Genomic DNA, 15,002 nt, shown 5'->3' with positions numbered 1-15,002 from the left:
AGCCAGGTACTCTGGTGGTGGAGGTGGCCAACCAGAAAGAAAGACAGGGACAGCTGGGGCCGACCCCTAAGCAAAGAGTCCTATACATACCTCCATGAAGGCTCAACTCCAGGGGGCTCCACAGCTGACCCAATGGGTACCGCTATGGAAAAACCTTCCGGTGACTGTGCACACGGCGGGCGGACAGACGCCTACTTGGAATGGACACGAGCAACACATCTTGAAGAACAACAGTTACTAAAGGTAAGTAACCAGTTTTTTTACAGCTATCCATATATACATATAATATATGCATATTTACCTGTGTAAAATATAAGCATATATATATAAATATCTGTGTGTGGTATATAAAGTGGAAAGCTAAGACTACACTAGTGCTACATTAAGTTGGAACAGTTAAAATGAGTCAACAAAAGTCAAAATGAAGATTCATGCAGGAACCTTAATATGTTGCTTGTACCTATCATGTAGTATTTTTGTTTTTCTTGCCACATTATACCTTTAATATATTGTTCAGATAATTTCTACAAAATATAAAGGAAGAGGTACAGTCTGAGTTAACCTTGCTGTTGGAACCTTATCTTTTGTGTGTTCTTGCTTAATTTTACTGTAACAGTGATACAGGTTATTTCCATTTTATAACGGTGAAAGGAGAAGACAGACTGTAACTAGTTGGTGTGGTGTTGGTGTTCTCATCTCTGGAAAAATATGTTCAGTTTCATAAACCTGTCCCTCCTTGCTCTCTCATTTTCAAAACAATCTGTAAGGGTTAATTGTCACATGTGCCTCTTGCGGATAGTAGGAATGAACTGCAGTGTTTAGTGTACTGTGCAGTTAATCCTGCAGTTTGATGAATGGACCTTGAATAGACAAGGAGAGTTTGTAGTGCTGACATGTTAACACAAGAGTTAACTGTTCTCATTGCTTCTATGACTTACTGAAATAAATCACTGTAGTAACACAGTGAGTTTTTGAGACAGAGTGAGATTTAGCACTCTGGCAACCTGAGCTGACTGGATTGTAGCACTTAGCCTGCATGGCATCTCTGCTAACTGGGACTTTGAACATGGGGACCTTCTTCAGCATTGTGAGGCGTCGCTATAAAAGGAGGCGTAAGAAACGTTCTGAGAGGAAAGGTAGTATATTAATTTTTGTACTGTCAAAACAGAATATTGGTGAGCTTTTACAAATAGAAAAATGCATTGTAGAAATGTTTTCAGATTATACTGAAATGTAAATACTAAATATAATTTTTTCATACATATCTTTAAAAAAATAAATTCTGTAACACTTTTTTTATTATGTTTGAGTATTGAACGCCAAAAGCAATAAGCTTCAAATGGAAATCAATTTTCCAATATATTTGACTTTGCTTCCAGGCTTTCAAAATTCAAAATATTTATTTTTAGACAAACATGTGGAAGCCTTAAAGTTGCACAGCTTTTTGTATTTTATTGCTTATTTTATCCCTAATGAATTGTTTCATGTGTCAGACTATAAGCTGTCTGTCTTGTCACTGGATATTCATTAATCAGCTCATAAAATGTGCTTTTTCTGTCTTTAAAATTAGCCTATCTTGAACAGCAAGTATAAATTGAGAGCTACTAAAAGTCTCCTTTATCTTTTAACTAAATTTGTAAGAAATCTGTAAAGTATCCAAACTATTAAAATCTCATTTAGATTGCCTTGCTATTCATCGAGCTACACCTTTGCTGTTTAACACATTTAGATTAGGTAAAGAAGGAATTATTTTATTCCTTAAAATCTGTCAACTAGCTACATATCTCTTGAAAACAGAGTGCATTAATGAGAACCCTGGTATAGGCTCGTTATAATTTCTTGAAGTATTTTGTACTATTTGTATCTTTGTACAATTAGAAAATACTGAATTGTCTCTGGAGAATAATATGATATTTGGAAAAACAGAACATTTCATATATGACACTTCATAAAAATACATAAACGTTATAGAAAGGTGTAATTCTGCTGCTGTAAATGTTATTTTTCTGATTCCATTTGTATTTGTGAATATCTGTAATTCTTCTGTCATTTTTGTATCTGGTTGATTGATATGGCTGGCATGTAATGTATTTAGAATTACAAGCATTCTTGTCAAATGCTGCTCTTTGTATTTTAGAATATGGCAGTAGATACAGCCCTATACAGATGACATTAACTGCAGTAACTAGTTAATTAGTTACCAAATCTATTTTGTGTTTTTGATTAAATACATCAAATAACTCTAAAACAGTGATCATATATCTGAAAAATACAGCAGAAGACTGTACTAACTGAAGCAATATCTCCAGGGAAGAATGATGGCTTGCAAACTGGAATTTGGTTTTTCATTATTCAGATTCCATAAGCGGTAATTAATTTATGTAAAAACTGAGTAACTCAACCCAAATCACTAACAAAGTTGAGCTGGCATGTTGGCTATATCTTATAGTACCTTTACCCTACTGCAAATCCCTGCTAAGCAAATATTTAAATTTTTTCTTGACTCTTGTCTTTTGTTTGAAAATACATTTTTTCACAGTGCTTTCAAAGTTTAGTATTCAAATATTATGGATCATATTTTAGAACAGGCAGGAGGGGAAAAATTAAGAGGAAGGCTAAAGGCTGCATCCAGACAACTTAAATGGACTTTGGATCATGCCTGTAGTGAGAAGATAATGATGATCTGACAAGACAACTTGAATCTGTGTAAAACTCTGTGCATTTTGTCACTGGACAAATTTCACTAAAAATCACTGATGGATAAAATAGATCATTTTTAGTTTTGATACTAGTGCATGCAAGCATTACTCATTTTTCAGGTTCTGAAAGCTCTCTGGGTTAGTAGTGGATTAGTAGTATTGCATGAAGTGCATATTCCCTATTGCACATACATTCAAATTGATCGTGCAATATTTTTTTATTAAGATCCTTAAAATAAAATGTAAACATTGTATTGGAAAGTCCAATCAAGCTATGTTAGTTCTTTCTCTCTTATGTCCCATCTTTTAGATGAATTTAGAAAAAAATTATGTTTATCAAAGTAGACTGGTGACATGATCCAAGAATCTTGTAAAATAATACATCTGTTTTAGTCAAACTAGAAGTGTATGGAAGGAATATTTAAGCTCTGTGAATAACTGTATAGGGATGAAGAAATAAAACAGTTCAAAGAATAAAGCTTCAGTGTATAAAATGCTATAGAACATAGACTAGTTAAGGATTCAACAAAAACTGAGACCTGCGAACAAGACTAGATTTATTGTACAGTGTTTTTTCAAATAATGTTAGGGATTTCTAAAGAGCCAAATCTTGGTCCCAATGAATTCAATGGATGTTTGTCATTAACTTCAGTGTCTAAACGTGCTCTTTGGTTCTGTATGTATTTTTTTTATTCTGTTCTTGAACATTTGTTTACTTTTGACACCACTGAAGTGGAAATGTGAGTTTTACAAGGTGGCTGGTTTTTGTTCTTATATAATTAATAAACAGAAATTTACATTCCTCAATCTTTTAAATGCCAAATTAATCTACCAAAACATTTTTATATTTTAGGAAATTGTTACAAAATAGTTAATTATTTTAAGTAATGTGACTGATTAGAAGACATGATAAATCAAAACATTGTTCTTCAGAACGTAATCTGAATCAGATCGGCTTGTGGTTTGAAAATTGATCAAGTTTGGGTTTGTTCAAAAGGGGAGCTGATTTGGGATGGTGGATGGCTTAATTTTAGGCTTCTGTTTCTAAAACCTGTAATCCAGATTTTCCAATGTCTGTAGCACCCACTAGCTACTGTTCTCAATGGATCTGTTGAGAAATGAGCCATCATGAAAATCTATCCCTTATGGCCCAATCCTGTTTCAACTGAGGCCAGTAGAAAAACTCCCATTGACTTTTTTGGGAACCGGAAAGCAAAATTAGACCCATTGTTATACATACTTTCCTAAACCATGCTCTTTACAGTCCTGTTGTATTAATTTCAGAGATCAAGCATTAAATGGTGTTGTAAAATCTGTCATGGTCCAACATGAAACAGCGTTACAAAGGTTTGGAATTTTTTTTTTCTACAGAGGCCTTGGTTTCACTTGGTTCCTTGGCAAACACCCAAAAGCATTAATTCTAAAGTTGAAATTTTATTGATCAAACACAAGAAAGAATAAGCAATTAAAACAAGCATGTATATTGAAATGGGGAAATTGAGTGATTATGGAAAACAAATGATCATAACCTTTAAAATCTCTCTCCTTTTTTGGAGGCAAAATATCAGCATGTCATTTTCAGAACAATCTGTCTCTGATGAAAAGGAAAAGATTAATTCTACTTTTAGTCCTGATGTGTAAAGTGCATTCACTTCTGTTTCTAACAAACACAGACACATGGTGGAGGAGAGGGGATCGAAAAGATGAGGAAAATACAGCTTTTGTTGACGTGTATATATACCTACTGCTATGCTCTTATTATTAGAGAATGGAATTACTATCCATAGAGATTCTACGGTACACTTTGGTTCATTTAAGATTTTTACTTCATTTGAGTCTATGCTTTCTTTCACATACAGTGCCACTCCCCCACCAGCACGACCTATTCTGTCCTTCCAATATATTTTGTACCCTGGTATTACTGTGTCCTGTTGATTATCCCCATTCCACCAAGTTTCTGTGATGCCTATTATATCAATATCCTCATTTAATACAAGGCACTCTAGTTCACCCGTCTTATTCTTTCGACTTCTAGCATTGGCATATAAGCACTTTAAAAAATTGTCACGTTTTAGCCGTCTGCCTTTACATGATGTAATTGAATGAAACTCTTTTTCATTTGAATGTTTCTCATCAAATGCTACTTGTATTTTATCATCTTCCATCTTCTCCTCCTTACTAGGACGTAGAGAATCTCCATTAATAGACCCTCCCCTAAGGGATGTCTCTGTCCGAACCACGTGCTCCTCTGCACCTGTTGGCTTTCCCTCAGCCCTTAGTTTAAAAACTGTTCTATGACCTTTTTAATGTTAAGCGCCAGCAATCTGGTTCCATTTTGGTTTAGGTGGAGCCCATCTCTCCTGTATAGGCTCCTCGTCTCCCAAAAGTTTCCCCAGTTCCTAATAAATCTAAACCCCTCCTGCCTACACCATCGCCTCATCCACGCATTGAGACCCTGCAGTTCTGCCTGTCTAACTGGCCCTGCGGATGGAACTGGGAGCATCTTAGAGAATGCTGCCATGCAGGTCCTGGACTTAAAATTGGCCTCCAAGACCTTTCTCCTATCCTTCCCTATATCATTGGTACCTATATGTATCATGATCACCATCTCCTCCCCAGCACTACACATAAGTCTATTTAGATGTCTTGAGAGATCCGCAACATTTGCACCAAGCAGGCAGGGCACCATGTGGTTCTCCCAGTCATCGCAAACCCAGCTATCTATGTTTCTAATGATCAAATTGCCTATAACTATTACCTGTCTCTTCCTAATAACTGGAAGTCATGTCTATGAAATCAGATTCTTTTGAATAGGTGTGGGGCTGCACCTGTGCTCCAAGTGCCCACTCAGTCCTGACAGCTGAGGGCATAAAGGCAGGGCAGGTACAACCTGCAGTCAGTTCCTTCACTAAGAATCCCCCAGGGGTAGGACTCTGATCAGCAGGGATGGAGGGCAAGCTCTGGAGTCCATGCACACAACACATCTCAAAGAACCAGTTACTTAAAATAACTGCATCCGATGAAGTGAGCTGTAGCTCACGAAAGCGTATGCTCAAATAAATTGGTTAGTCTCTAAGGTGCCACAAGCACTCCTTTTCTTTTTGCAAATACAGACTAACACGGCTGCTACTTTGAAACTTAAAATAACTGTTCTTTCTTCAAATGATTGTTCACACATATTCTACTCTGGGTGAGTAACAAGCAGTTACCCCAGTGCCAGGAGGTGAGTGAGCAGAGGCCTTCTTGTAGAATGAACATAGGACTACCCTGTGAAAACAAACATTTGACTTGGTAGCTTGCATCAAGGAATAAGGCATGGTAATAATGTGGATCAAACACCTTGCTGCTGCTTTACATATTTCTGATACAGAATGTTACCCAAGCAGGCCACAGGGGCTACCTGGGCCTTAGTAGAATGAGTTCAACCTGTCCAGATGGGTATTTTAGCAAAAGCTGGAAAGTTCTGACACAGTGTGAGACCCAATGACTCTGGCTGTCCCTTTACCCTTTCAGCAAATTCCATGAAGAGTCTAGGTGTACACATGGATAACTTGGTCCTGTCCAAATGAAGCTCTCATAACATCCAATGCTTGAAGTCTCATTTTGCTTGGGGGGGTGGGAAGGAATGTGGGTTAGGGAAGAAAAGTGGTGGGGGATGGGGAATAGACTGATGTGGGAGTCCTAACCATCCAGAAATGTCAGGTGAGGCCTGAGAGCAACTGGGTGTAAGACCCTACATGGGGGGCCTGCCATAAGTCTCTCCTATCCTAACTGATAGCATGACCACCAAAAAGGCTGTCTTCATCCATAGCTGGTAAAGAGAACAAGTAGCTAATGACCCAAAAAGGGAGGCTCCATCAGAGCAGCCAACACCAAACTGAGGTTCCAGGAAACAATGTCTTGAATTGCAGCAGGTACCAAAGGTGTACCTACCTCCTATATGCTGTCATTTCTCTTTGAAGATTGGATATTTTCCCTGTGGTGGGGAAAACACCACAGGAGCTCAACACTTTAGCATTTAATTTCAGAAAGGGGGACTACACAAAAATGCGGAAGTTAGTGAAACAGAAATTAAAAGGTACAGTGTCAAAAGTGAAATCTCTGTAAACTGCATGCAAACTTTTTAAAGACACCGTAATCGACGCTCAACTTACATATATACCCCAAATTAAAAAAACATAGTAAGAGAACCAAAGAAGTGCCACCGTGGCTAAACAACTAACTAAAAGAAGCAGTCAGAGGCAAAAAGGCATCCTTTAAAAAGTGGCCATTAAATCCTAGTGAGGAAAATAAAAAGGAGCATAAACTCTGGCAAATGAAGTGGAAAAAATATAGTTAGGAAAGCCAAAAGAGAAATTGAGGAACAGCTAGCCAGAGAATCAAAAAGTAATAGCAAAATTTTTTTTAAGTACATCAGAAGCCTGCTAAACAACCAGTGGGGCCACTGGACAATTGAGATGCTAAAGGAGCACTCAAGGACGATAAGGCCATTGCGGAGAAACTACATGAATTCTTAGCATTGGTCTTCACTGCTGAGGATATGAGGGAGATTCCCAAATCTGAGCCATTCTTTTTAGGTGACAGATCTGAGGAACTGTCCCAGATTGAGATGTCATTAGAGGAGGTTTTGGACCAACTTGGTAATCTAAACAGTAATAAATCACCAGGACCAGATGGTATTCACCCAAGAGTTCTGAAGGAACTTAACTGTGAAATTGCAGAACTACTAACCGTAGTCTGTAACCTATCATTTAAATCAGCTTCTGTACCAAATGACTGGAGGATAGATAATGTGATGTCAATTTTTAAAAAGGGCTCCAGAAGTGATCCCGGCTATTACGGGCCAGTAAGCCTAACTTCAGTACTGGGCAAACTGATTGAAACTATAGTAAAGAACAAAATTGTCAGACACATAGATAAACATAATTTGTTGGGGAAGAGTCAACATGGATATTGTAAAGGGAAATCATGCCTGACGAATCTACTAGAATTCGTTGAGGGGGATCCAGTGGATATAGCATACTTAGATTTTCAAAAAGCCTTTGACAAGGTCCCTCACCAAAGGCTCTTAAGCAAAGTAAGCTGTCATGGGATAAGAGGGAAGGTCCTCTCGTGGATTGGTAACTACTTAAAAGATAGGAAACAAAGCGTAGGTATAAATGGTCAGTTTTCAGAATGGAGAGAGGTAAACCGTGGTGTCCCCCAGGGGTCTGTACTGGGCCCAGTCCTATTCAACATATTCATAAATGATCTGGAAAAGGGGGGTGCACGTTGAGGTGGCAAAATTCGCAGATGATACAAAACTGCTCAAGATAGTTAAGTCCCAGGCAGACTGCGAAGAGCTACGAAAGGGTCTCAGAAAACTGGGTGACTTGGCAACAAAATGGCAGATGAAATTTTATGTTGATAAATGGAAAGTAATGCACATTGGAAAACATAATCCCAACTCTACATATAAAATGATGGGGTCTAACTTAGCTGTTACCACTCAAGAAAAAGATCTTGGAATCATTTTGGATAGTTCTCTGGAAACATCCACTCACTGTGCAGCGACAGTCAAAAAAGTGAAGAGAATGTTGGGCATCGTTAAGAAAGGGATAGATAATAAGACAGAAAATATCATATTGCATCTATGTAAGTCCATGGTATGCCCACATCTTGAATACTGCCTGCAGATGTGGTCGCCCCATCTCAAAAAAGTTATATTGGAATTGGAAAAGGTTCAGAAAAGGGCAACAACAATGATTAGGGGTATGGAACTGCTTCTGTATGAGGAGAGATTAATAAAACTGGGACTTTTCAGCTTGGAAAAGAGATGACTAAGGGGGAAGATGATAGAGGTCTATAAAATCATGACTGGTGTGGAGAAAGTAAATAAGGAAGTGTTATTTACTCCTCATAACATGAGCTCGGGATCACCAAATGAAATTAATAGGCAGCAGGTTTAAAACAAACAAAAGGAAGTATTTTTTCACACACTGCACAGTCAACCTGGGGAGCTCTTTGCCAGAGGAGGTTGTGAAGGCCAAGTCTATAACAGGGTTCAAAAAAAAACTAGATAAGTTCATGGAGGGTAGGTCGCCCAATGGCTATTAGCCAGGATGGGCAGGGACAGTGTCCCCAGCCTCTGTTTGCCAAAAGCTGGGAATGGGCGACAGGGAATGGATCACTTGATGATTCCCTTTTCTGTTCATTCCCTGTGGGGACGCCTGCCATTGGCCACTGTTGGAAGACAGGATACTGGGCTAGATGGACCTTTGGCCTGACCCAGTGTGGCCGTTCTTATGTTACCATCTCCATTACCATTTTAGCCATGAAGTTATCTGCATTAGTAACCAGAACACATAATACCCTCAGTTTCAATATCTTTGAGTTTATCCCTCTTTCCCGTTCAACGCATCGTACTATTATATTCCATACTGAATGAAAGCAAACTCCTCTACATACATAATTTTCTAAGAACTCGAATGTATTTTGCTTGAGAGCTACATAGGCCTGATTAACAATTATTTACTGACCTCATAAGGTGCACGTATAGTTTCATGCTCTCCCTGAGCAGCCGTTGTCTAAGCCAGTAGTTCCCAACCTTTTCTTTGCCACGGGATGCCTCAATACCTTTGTTTATGTTGAGGTACACCACCATATTGTCTCCAAATGAACTCACCCTCTTATCGCCTCGATTTAAGCTCCTTACTACTTTTGCCATTCACAGTCTGTACAATACAGTTAACAGTATTATAGTCTAATCTCACACCAGTTCAGTGCCCAGGCCCCACCCAGTTTTGCCCCCCAGTTCTGCCCCTCTTAGCTTCCCCAACTCACCCCCAGCCTCCACCCCCCTTCACCTCACCTCTGTTTCTTCTGGGGTTCTTTCCACCTCCCAACCCTGGGGGCTGCAGTGGGGTCCCTGCTCCCCTTCCAGGCTGAGAAGAGCAGCTCCAGGGGCTCTGCCCCATGCCCTGCCAGTGGCTGCAAGGGGGAGGGGCAGAGGAGCTGACCCGTTGCTCACAGGAGGGAGAAGACAGAGATTGAGCTCTGATTGGGTGCTCTGTCCCTGGAGGAGGTGGGGCAGTGAGGCAGACAGCCAATAGAAGATGGCTTTCCCCTCCCCTGCTCGAATCCCGCAGGAGTCAAATTTGCTCTTAACCTGGCTTTGTGGAATGGAATGTGACACACATACATAGTATTTGAAAGGGGCCTCATCAGTGGTGAGCTGGAGCCGGTTCGCACCGGTTCGCTGGAACCGGTTGTTAAATTTAGAAGCACTTTTAGAACCGGTTGTTCCGCGAGGGACAACTGGCTCTGAAAGGGCTTCTAAATTTAACAACTGGCCAAAAGTGGCGCCTTAGGCGCCGACTCCATGAGTGCTCCAGGGCTGGTTTACCCAAGGGGAAAATTTGGTGGGTGCAGAGCACCCACCGGCAGCTCCCCGCCCCATGCCCCTGGTCCCAGCTCACCTCCACTCCGCCTCCACCTCCTCCCCTGAACGCGCTGCCCTGCTCTGCTTCTCCGCACTCCCAAGGCTTCCCACGAATCAGCTGTCCACGCGGGAAGCCTGGGAGGGCTGAGAAGCAGGCGGCGGCTTCGTGCTCAGGCCCAGGGAGGCGGAGGTGAGCTGGGGCGGGGGAGCGCGAGGAGGGCCGCCCATGCTGCAGCAGGTAACCTGGGGGGCGCGCAGGGGAACCGCTCCCCACCCCAGCTCACCTCCGCCTCCCTGGGCCTGAGCGCGAAGCCGCCGCCTGCTTCTCAGCCCTCCCAGGCTTCCCGCGTGGACAGCTGATTCGCAGGAAGCCTTGGGAGAGCGGAGAAGCAGAGCAGGGCAGCGCGTTCAGGGGAGGAGGTGGAGGCGGAGTGGAGGTGAGCTGGGACCAGGGGCATGGGGCGGGGAGCTGCCGGTGGGTTCTCTGCACCCACCAAATTTTCCCCGTGGGTGCTCCAGCCCCGGAGCACCCATGGAGTCAGCGCCTAAGGCGCCACTTTTGATGTGATCAGTGGGGGGAGCAGCCGCTCCCCCTGCTCCCCCCCCCAGCTACGCTACCCCTCCCCCCCCCAGGAGCCAGAGGGACCTGCTGGATGCTTCCTGGGAGCTGCCCCAGGTAAGCACCGCCAGGACTCCCCACCTCGCCCCCCGGCAGGTCCCTCTGGCTCTTAGGGGTGGGGTGGGCACCCACTACGGTGGCCCACGAGACCCTCCTGCCCAGTTATGGGGGCAGACAGGGGACGGGGGTGGATGGGGCAGGGGTCCTGGGGGGGGCATCAAGGAGCGCGGGGGGGTGGATGGGGCAGGAGTCCCGGGGGGCGGGGTTGGGAAACGACCCTCTCGTGGGGTGAGGAGGGAACCAGTTGTTAAGGTTTTGGCAGCTCATCACTGGGCCTCATGCTGGAGAGCAAAAGTACAGAATGTGATCCAGCTCTAACACTAATTAAAATACAAGGAAAGTATTTTTTGTTTTCACATGGAGCTTTTCAAAAAATTCCAAGCAATACCTGTTCGGGCCTCATGGCACACTGGTTGGGAAACACTGGTCTATGCTACTGTTACATGATTATGTCATAAGCTTATTACCACACAGTTTGGTTGTGCCTATGTAGATCAGACCAAATCATGTTATTACCATGTTAATGGAATCGTTAAGGTTTATTTCCCTTAACATGGTTGTAACATGATTTGGTCTGGTCCATGAAGATACAACAAAAATGTGTTCTGACATGTTTAGGATGAAACAGTGTTGTGGCTGGGGTCTCAAATAGGTGTGTAATTGTAATATAGACAATACAAGAGTGGTATTCCCTATGCTGATGACTCATCACCATATATATAAACTGCATCCAAAAAAACTGTGTGAAAGAATATTGATTGCAAAATCAAGCAATCAAAGCACAGGCAATGCCAGAATTAAGGTTTCCTGTACATACCTGATTCAACCCTCTTGTAGATATGCACTGTGATACAATCTTTCATTACATATTTTTCCACGATTATTTTTCTATTTCTTTTAGTGTATTTTTGTGTAATTTTCTAAGCTTTTAAAAAATTTAATAGGGAAAAAACAAAATATGGATCCATATTGATCTCCCCACATGGGTCAACAGCAGTGCTGGAAGCTTTAGATTCACAACAGTCCTCTGCCACTTGAGCTAATGGAGTAACTGATAACAGCCTTCTACTACTATCTTCTACGTGAAGCACCTTACCAGAGGGGGATGGAGATGTGCACTTTGCCAGTGGGTTTCATCACAGTTTTTCGTAGACACCAGATGAATTTTGGATTTGAGATGCCTGGGGTCAATTCCAGGCTCTGTAAGGAATTGTCTAGTAGTTATAAACTTTTCTGTCCCTGCCCAGCCTCTCCCTGTCCCTTTATACTCCTACCGCCTCACTCCCCATCTGCTGTTGCTCCTCCTGTTCCACCTGATTATTGCCCCCTGTTGTTCCCCCCACTCCAAATGCCTGGCAAGTGCTTCTCTCTCACCTTCCTCCTTTTCCTGTCCGTTTTTCTCTTCTCACTCCCTTCCTACCAGGGGCATCACAAGGGGGGAAAGCACAGAACTCTTCCAGCCCTGTGGAGACAATGGCAGGGAGAGTGATCCAGGACGGGGGAGGGAGGGAGGAAAGGAAGAGCAAGCGCTTGCCGGGGTGGAGGAATGGAGGAAGGGAAGAGCAAGCTCCTGCCGGAGCTGGTGAACACAAAATGTGCCCCCCCGAAAAGGGGTCAAAGTTAAATTTCTGTAGACGGCCCTGCTTCCTACTATTCCTGAACTTTCAGCATTTGAGTTAAGCTGCTTCCTTCTTGCTCCCTGTATTCCAGAAAGGTGTAATTGAGAGTGTGCTTTTAGTATTTCTGTATCTGATACCAAAGCAGTCCCCAGCAGCCAGGAGGAGCAGTTGCTCAGAAACTCCTTCTTAGTTTCTATAGCCCTGGGATAGAACATGCTGAGTCTTTGGATGATGCATATGCTTTCCAGTTGCCACACAGGAGCTGTGAGGGAATGGAGCATGCTGAGTGCAGTTGGAATCTGCAGCTAATTTAGCTGCCATACTCTAACAAGTCTCTACTGAACATGTGTGAACTGAGATTTTTCTCTAACCTTCTACTCAGAAACTGTACTTCAGCTGTTTTAGCTGAAACTTTAGAAAAGAAAGCAGATACGCAGTATGAAAAGAGCCTGAACGGTTAAAGTTTGGCAAAGTTCCAAGCAACCAAAAATGGGTGTTATAATAGGAAGTGCCGGACCACATTAAGCACAGGCATCACTGTGTTGATAAATTGGTATTTGATGTTAATAGATTGGAGAAGGTTCAGAGAAGAACCATGAGAATGATCAAAGGATTGGAAAACATGCCTTATAGTGTTAGACCCAAGGGGCTTAATCAATTGAGTTTAACAAAGAGAAAGTTAAGGGCTGACTTGATCAGACTATAAGTACCTACATTGGGAACAAAATATTTGATAGTGGCCTCTTCAATCTAGCAGAGAAAGGTATAACATAATCCAAAGGCTGGAAGTTGAAGCCAGACAAATTAAAAAAGTAAAGAAGTTGCAAATTTTTGCATGAGAGTGATTAACCATTGCAATAACGTACCAAGAGTTGTGGTGGATTCACCATCAGTGGCAATATTTAAATAAAGAGTGGATATTTTTGTTAAAAATCTGCTCTACTTCAAACAGGCATTAATTCAGGGGAGTCTGATGGCCTGTGTTAGGCAGGAGAACATTCTAGAGGATCACACTGGTCCCTTCTGACCTTGGAATCTATGATTCTGCTGCAGCACAATTCACCACACACCCATCCCCTGCTCCTGCCTGTCAATCCAGCCCCCCAGACGTCACATCTCTGCTGCATCATTGGTTCCCCCTGGTTCACTTGCTTATTGGTTCCTTATCTTTAAGTCTGTCCTCGGAATGGATATAGTAAGGAGCAGGAGAGAGACGATACAGTGATTGAGACTTTGAACCTGGGATAGGAAGTATAGTAAAATTGAGAGTGGAAATAGAGAAAAGAGTGGGAGGAGAGATATTATGAGGAAAAGAGGAGCAGTTCATATATGAAAAGATACAGTTTGAGATTGTCTGGAGTTCGAAGTAGAGATGACAGAGCAGCAGCTTGAAATGTGAAACTGAACAAGAGGGAGAAAGGTCAGATGAAGAGGTAGATTTGACAACTATCAGCATAGAATTAGTGGTTGAAATAATGGAAGAGGCTGTGTACACCAATAGAGAGAGGAGAGAAAGAAAATGAAAGAACTAAGAACCAAACCTTGAGGGATAACACATGAAGAGAAGATAAATAACTGTTAAAGGAGATGGTGGAGGAATGATCCGGAAGATAAAGAATCAAAAGAATATAGCTGTGGAAACAGAAGAGAAGTTGCAATGGGAAAGTGATCAACCATATCTGAGACAGCAGACAAACCAAGAAAATTAAGTAGGTGTGGAGAGATAGCCAACACTGGGAATTAAAAGTTTTGAAAGCATGGGATGAGAGAGGATGTGATGGGACCTCTGTGCCCCCTTAACCTTTCAGCCAGGGCTGACTCTCACAATGCTTTACTAACCCTCATAAAGCAGCAAACCCCTCCAGGCCCTGTTATCACTCAGCACAACAACACGTGGAGCCCCACACCCAGCTAGATTGCATGAATCCTCCCAGAGCCACTCATGAATCACACAGAGAAAGCACCAGCCAAATCCTCCCAACTTCCGGCACTATACCTCAGGAATATACTGTCTTGCACTGCTCAAGACCAGCAGTGCAAATTTATTAATTGGTTCACCATTTCATCAATGGAAAGTGGATATACACCAGACTTTGAAAACCTGAGCAGACACACTTCAGGGTAACTCACTGGTAAAGATAACCAGTTAAACAAATGTATTGACTGCAAAGGATAGATTTTAAGTGATTATAAGTGATAGGCAAAAAGTCAGAGTACTTACCAAAATAAAATATAAACACGCAGGCTAAATTCTCAACCCTATTAGACTGGGCAACATCTAGATTAAGCAGTTTTTCTCACCCCACTGGATATTGCAGTCCTTAATTTACAGATTTGTCCCTTAAACCTGGGCCAGTCTCCTCTGTTGGAGTCTTCAGTCTTCTTCTGAGTGTCTTTGTTGCTTGCAGCATATGTAGGGGCAGGAGAAAGGCCAAGCATGGGGTCTCATGTTCTGTTTTATACCTTCAGTCCCATGTACTTGGAGAACACAAGTCAAGGCATGTCTGTTGGGCATCGCTGAGTCCCCAGGCAAGGTTGCGCAATCCCCCTGGTGTGTCCTCATGCAGGTGAGTCATTGACTTGTA

The 15,002-nt window shown here is 42.3% G+C and overlaps 1 protein-coding gene across 5 annotated transcripts in view; it reads left to right on the top strand.

Moving 5' to 3' along the window:
* Nucleotides 1-15,002, top strand: part of ADARB1 (adenosine deaminase RNA specific B1) — a 253,319-nt gene that overhangs the window by 126,812 nt on the left and 111,505 nt on the right. The window contains exon 1 of one of the 5 annotated variants that reach the window (XM_074968186.1): nt 779-1,136. The exons of the other annotated variants lie outside the window; for them this stretch is intronic. Within the exon in view, the coding sequence (XP_074824287.1) occupies nt 1,037-1,136 (100 nt within the window). The 5' untranslated portion in view covers nt 779-1,036. Of the gene's footprint in view, nt 1-778; nt 1,137-15,002 lie in introns of those variants that run through there. 5 annotated transcript variants of the gene reach the window in all.

Source organism: Natator depressus, chromosome 11, assembly GCF_965152275.1.
Source record: "Natator depressus isolate rNatDep1 chromosome 11, rNatDep2.hap1, whole genome shotgun sequence".
NCBI lineage: Eukaryota > Metazoa > Chordata > Testudines > Cheloniidae > Natator > Natator depressus.
Note: the sequence above shows the minus strand (reverse complement) of the source record. Positions and strands in the feature narration are given on the sequence as shown.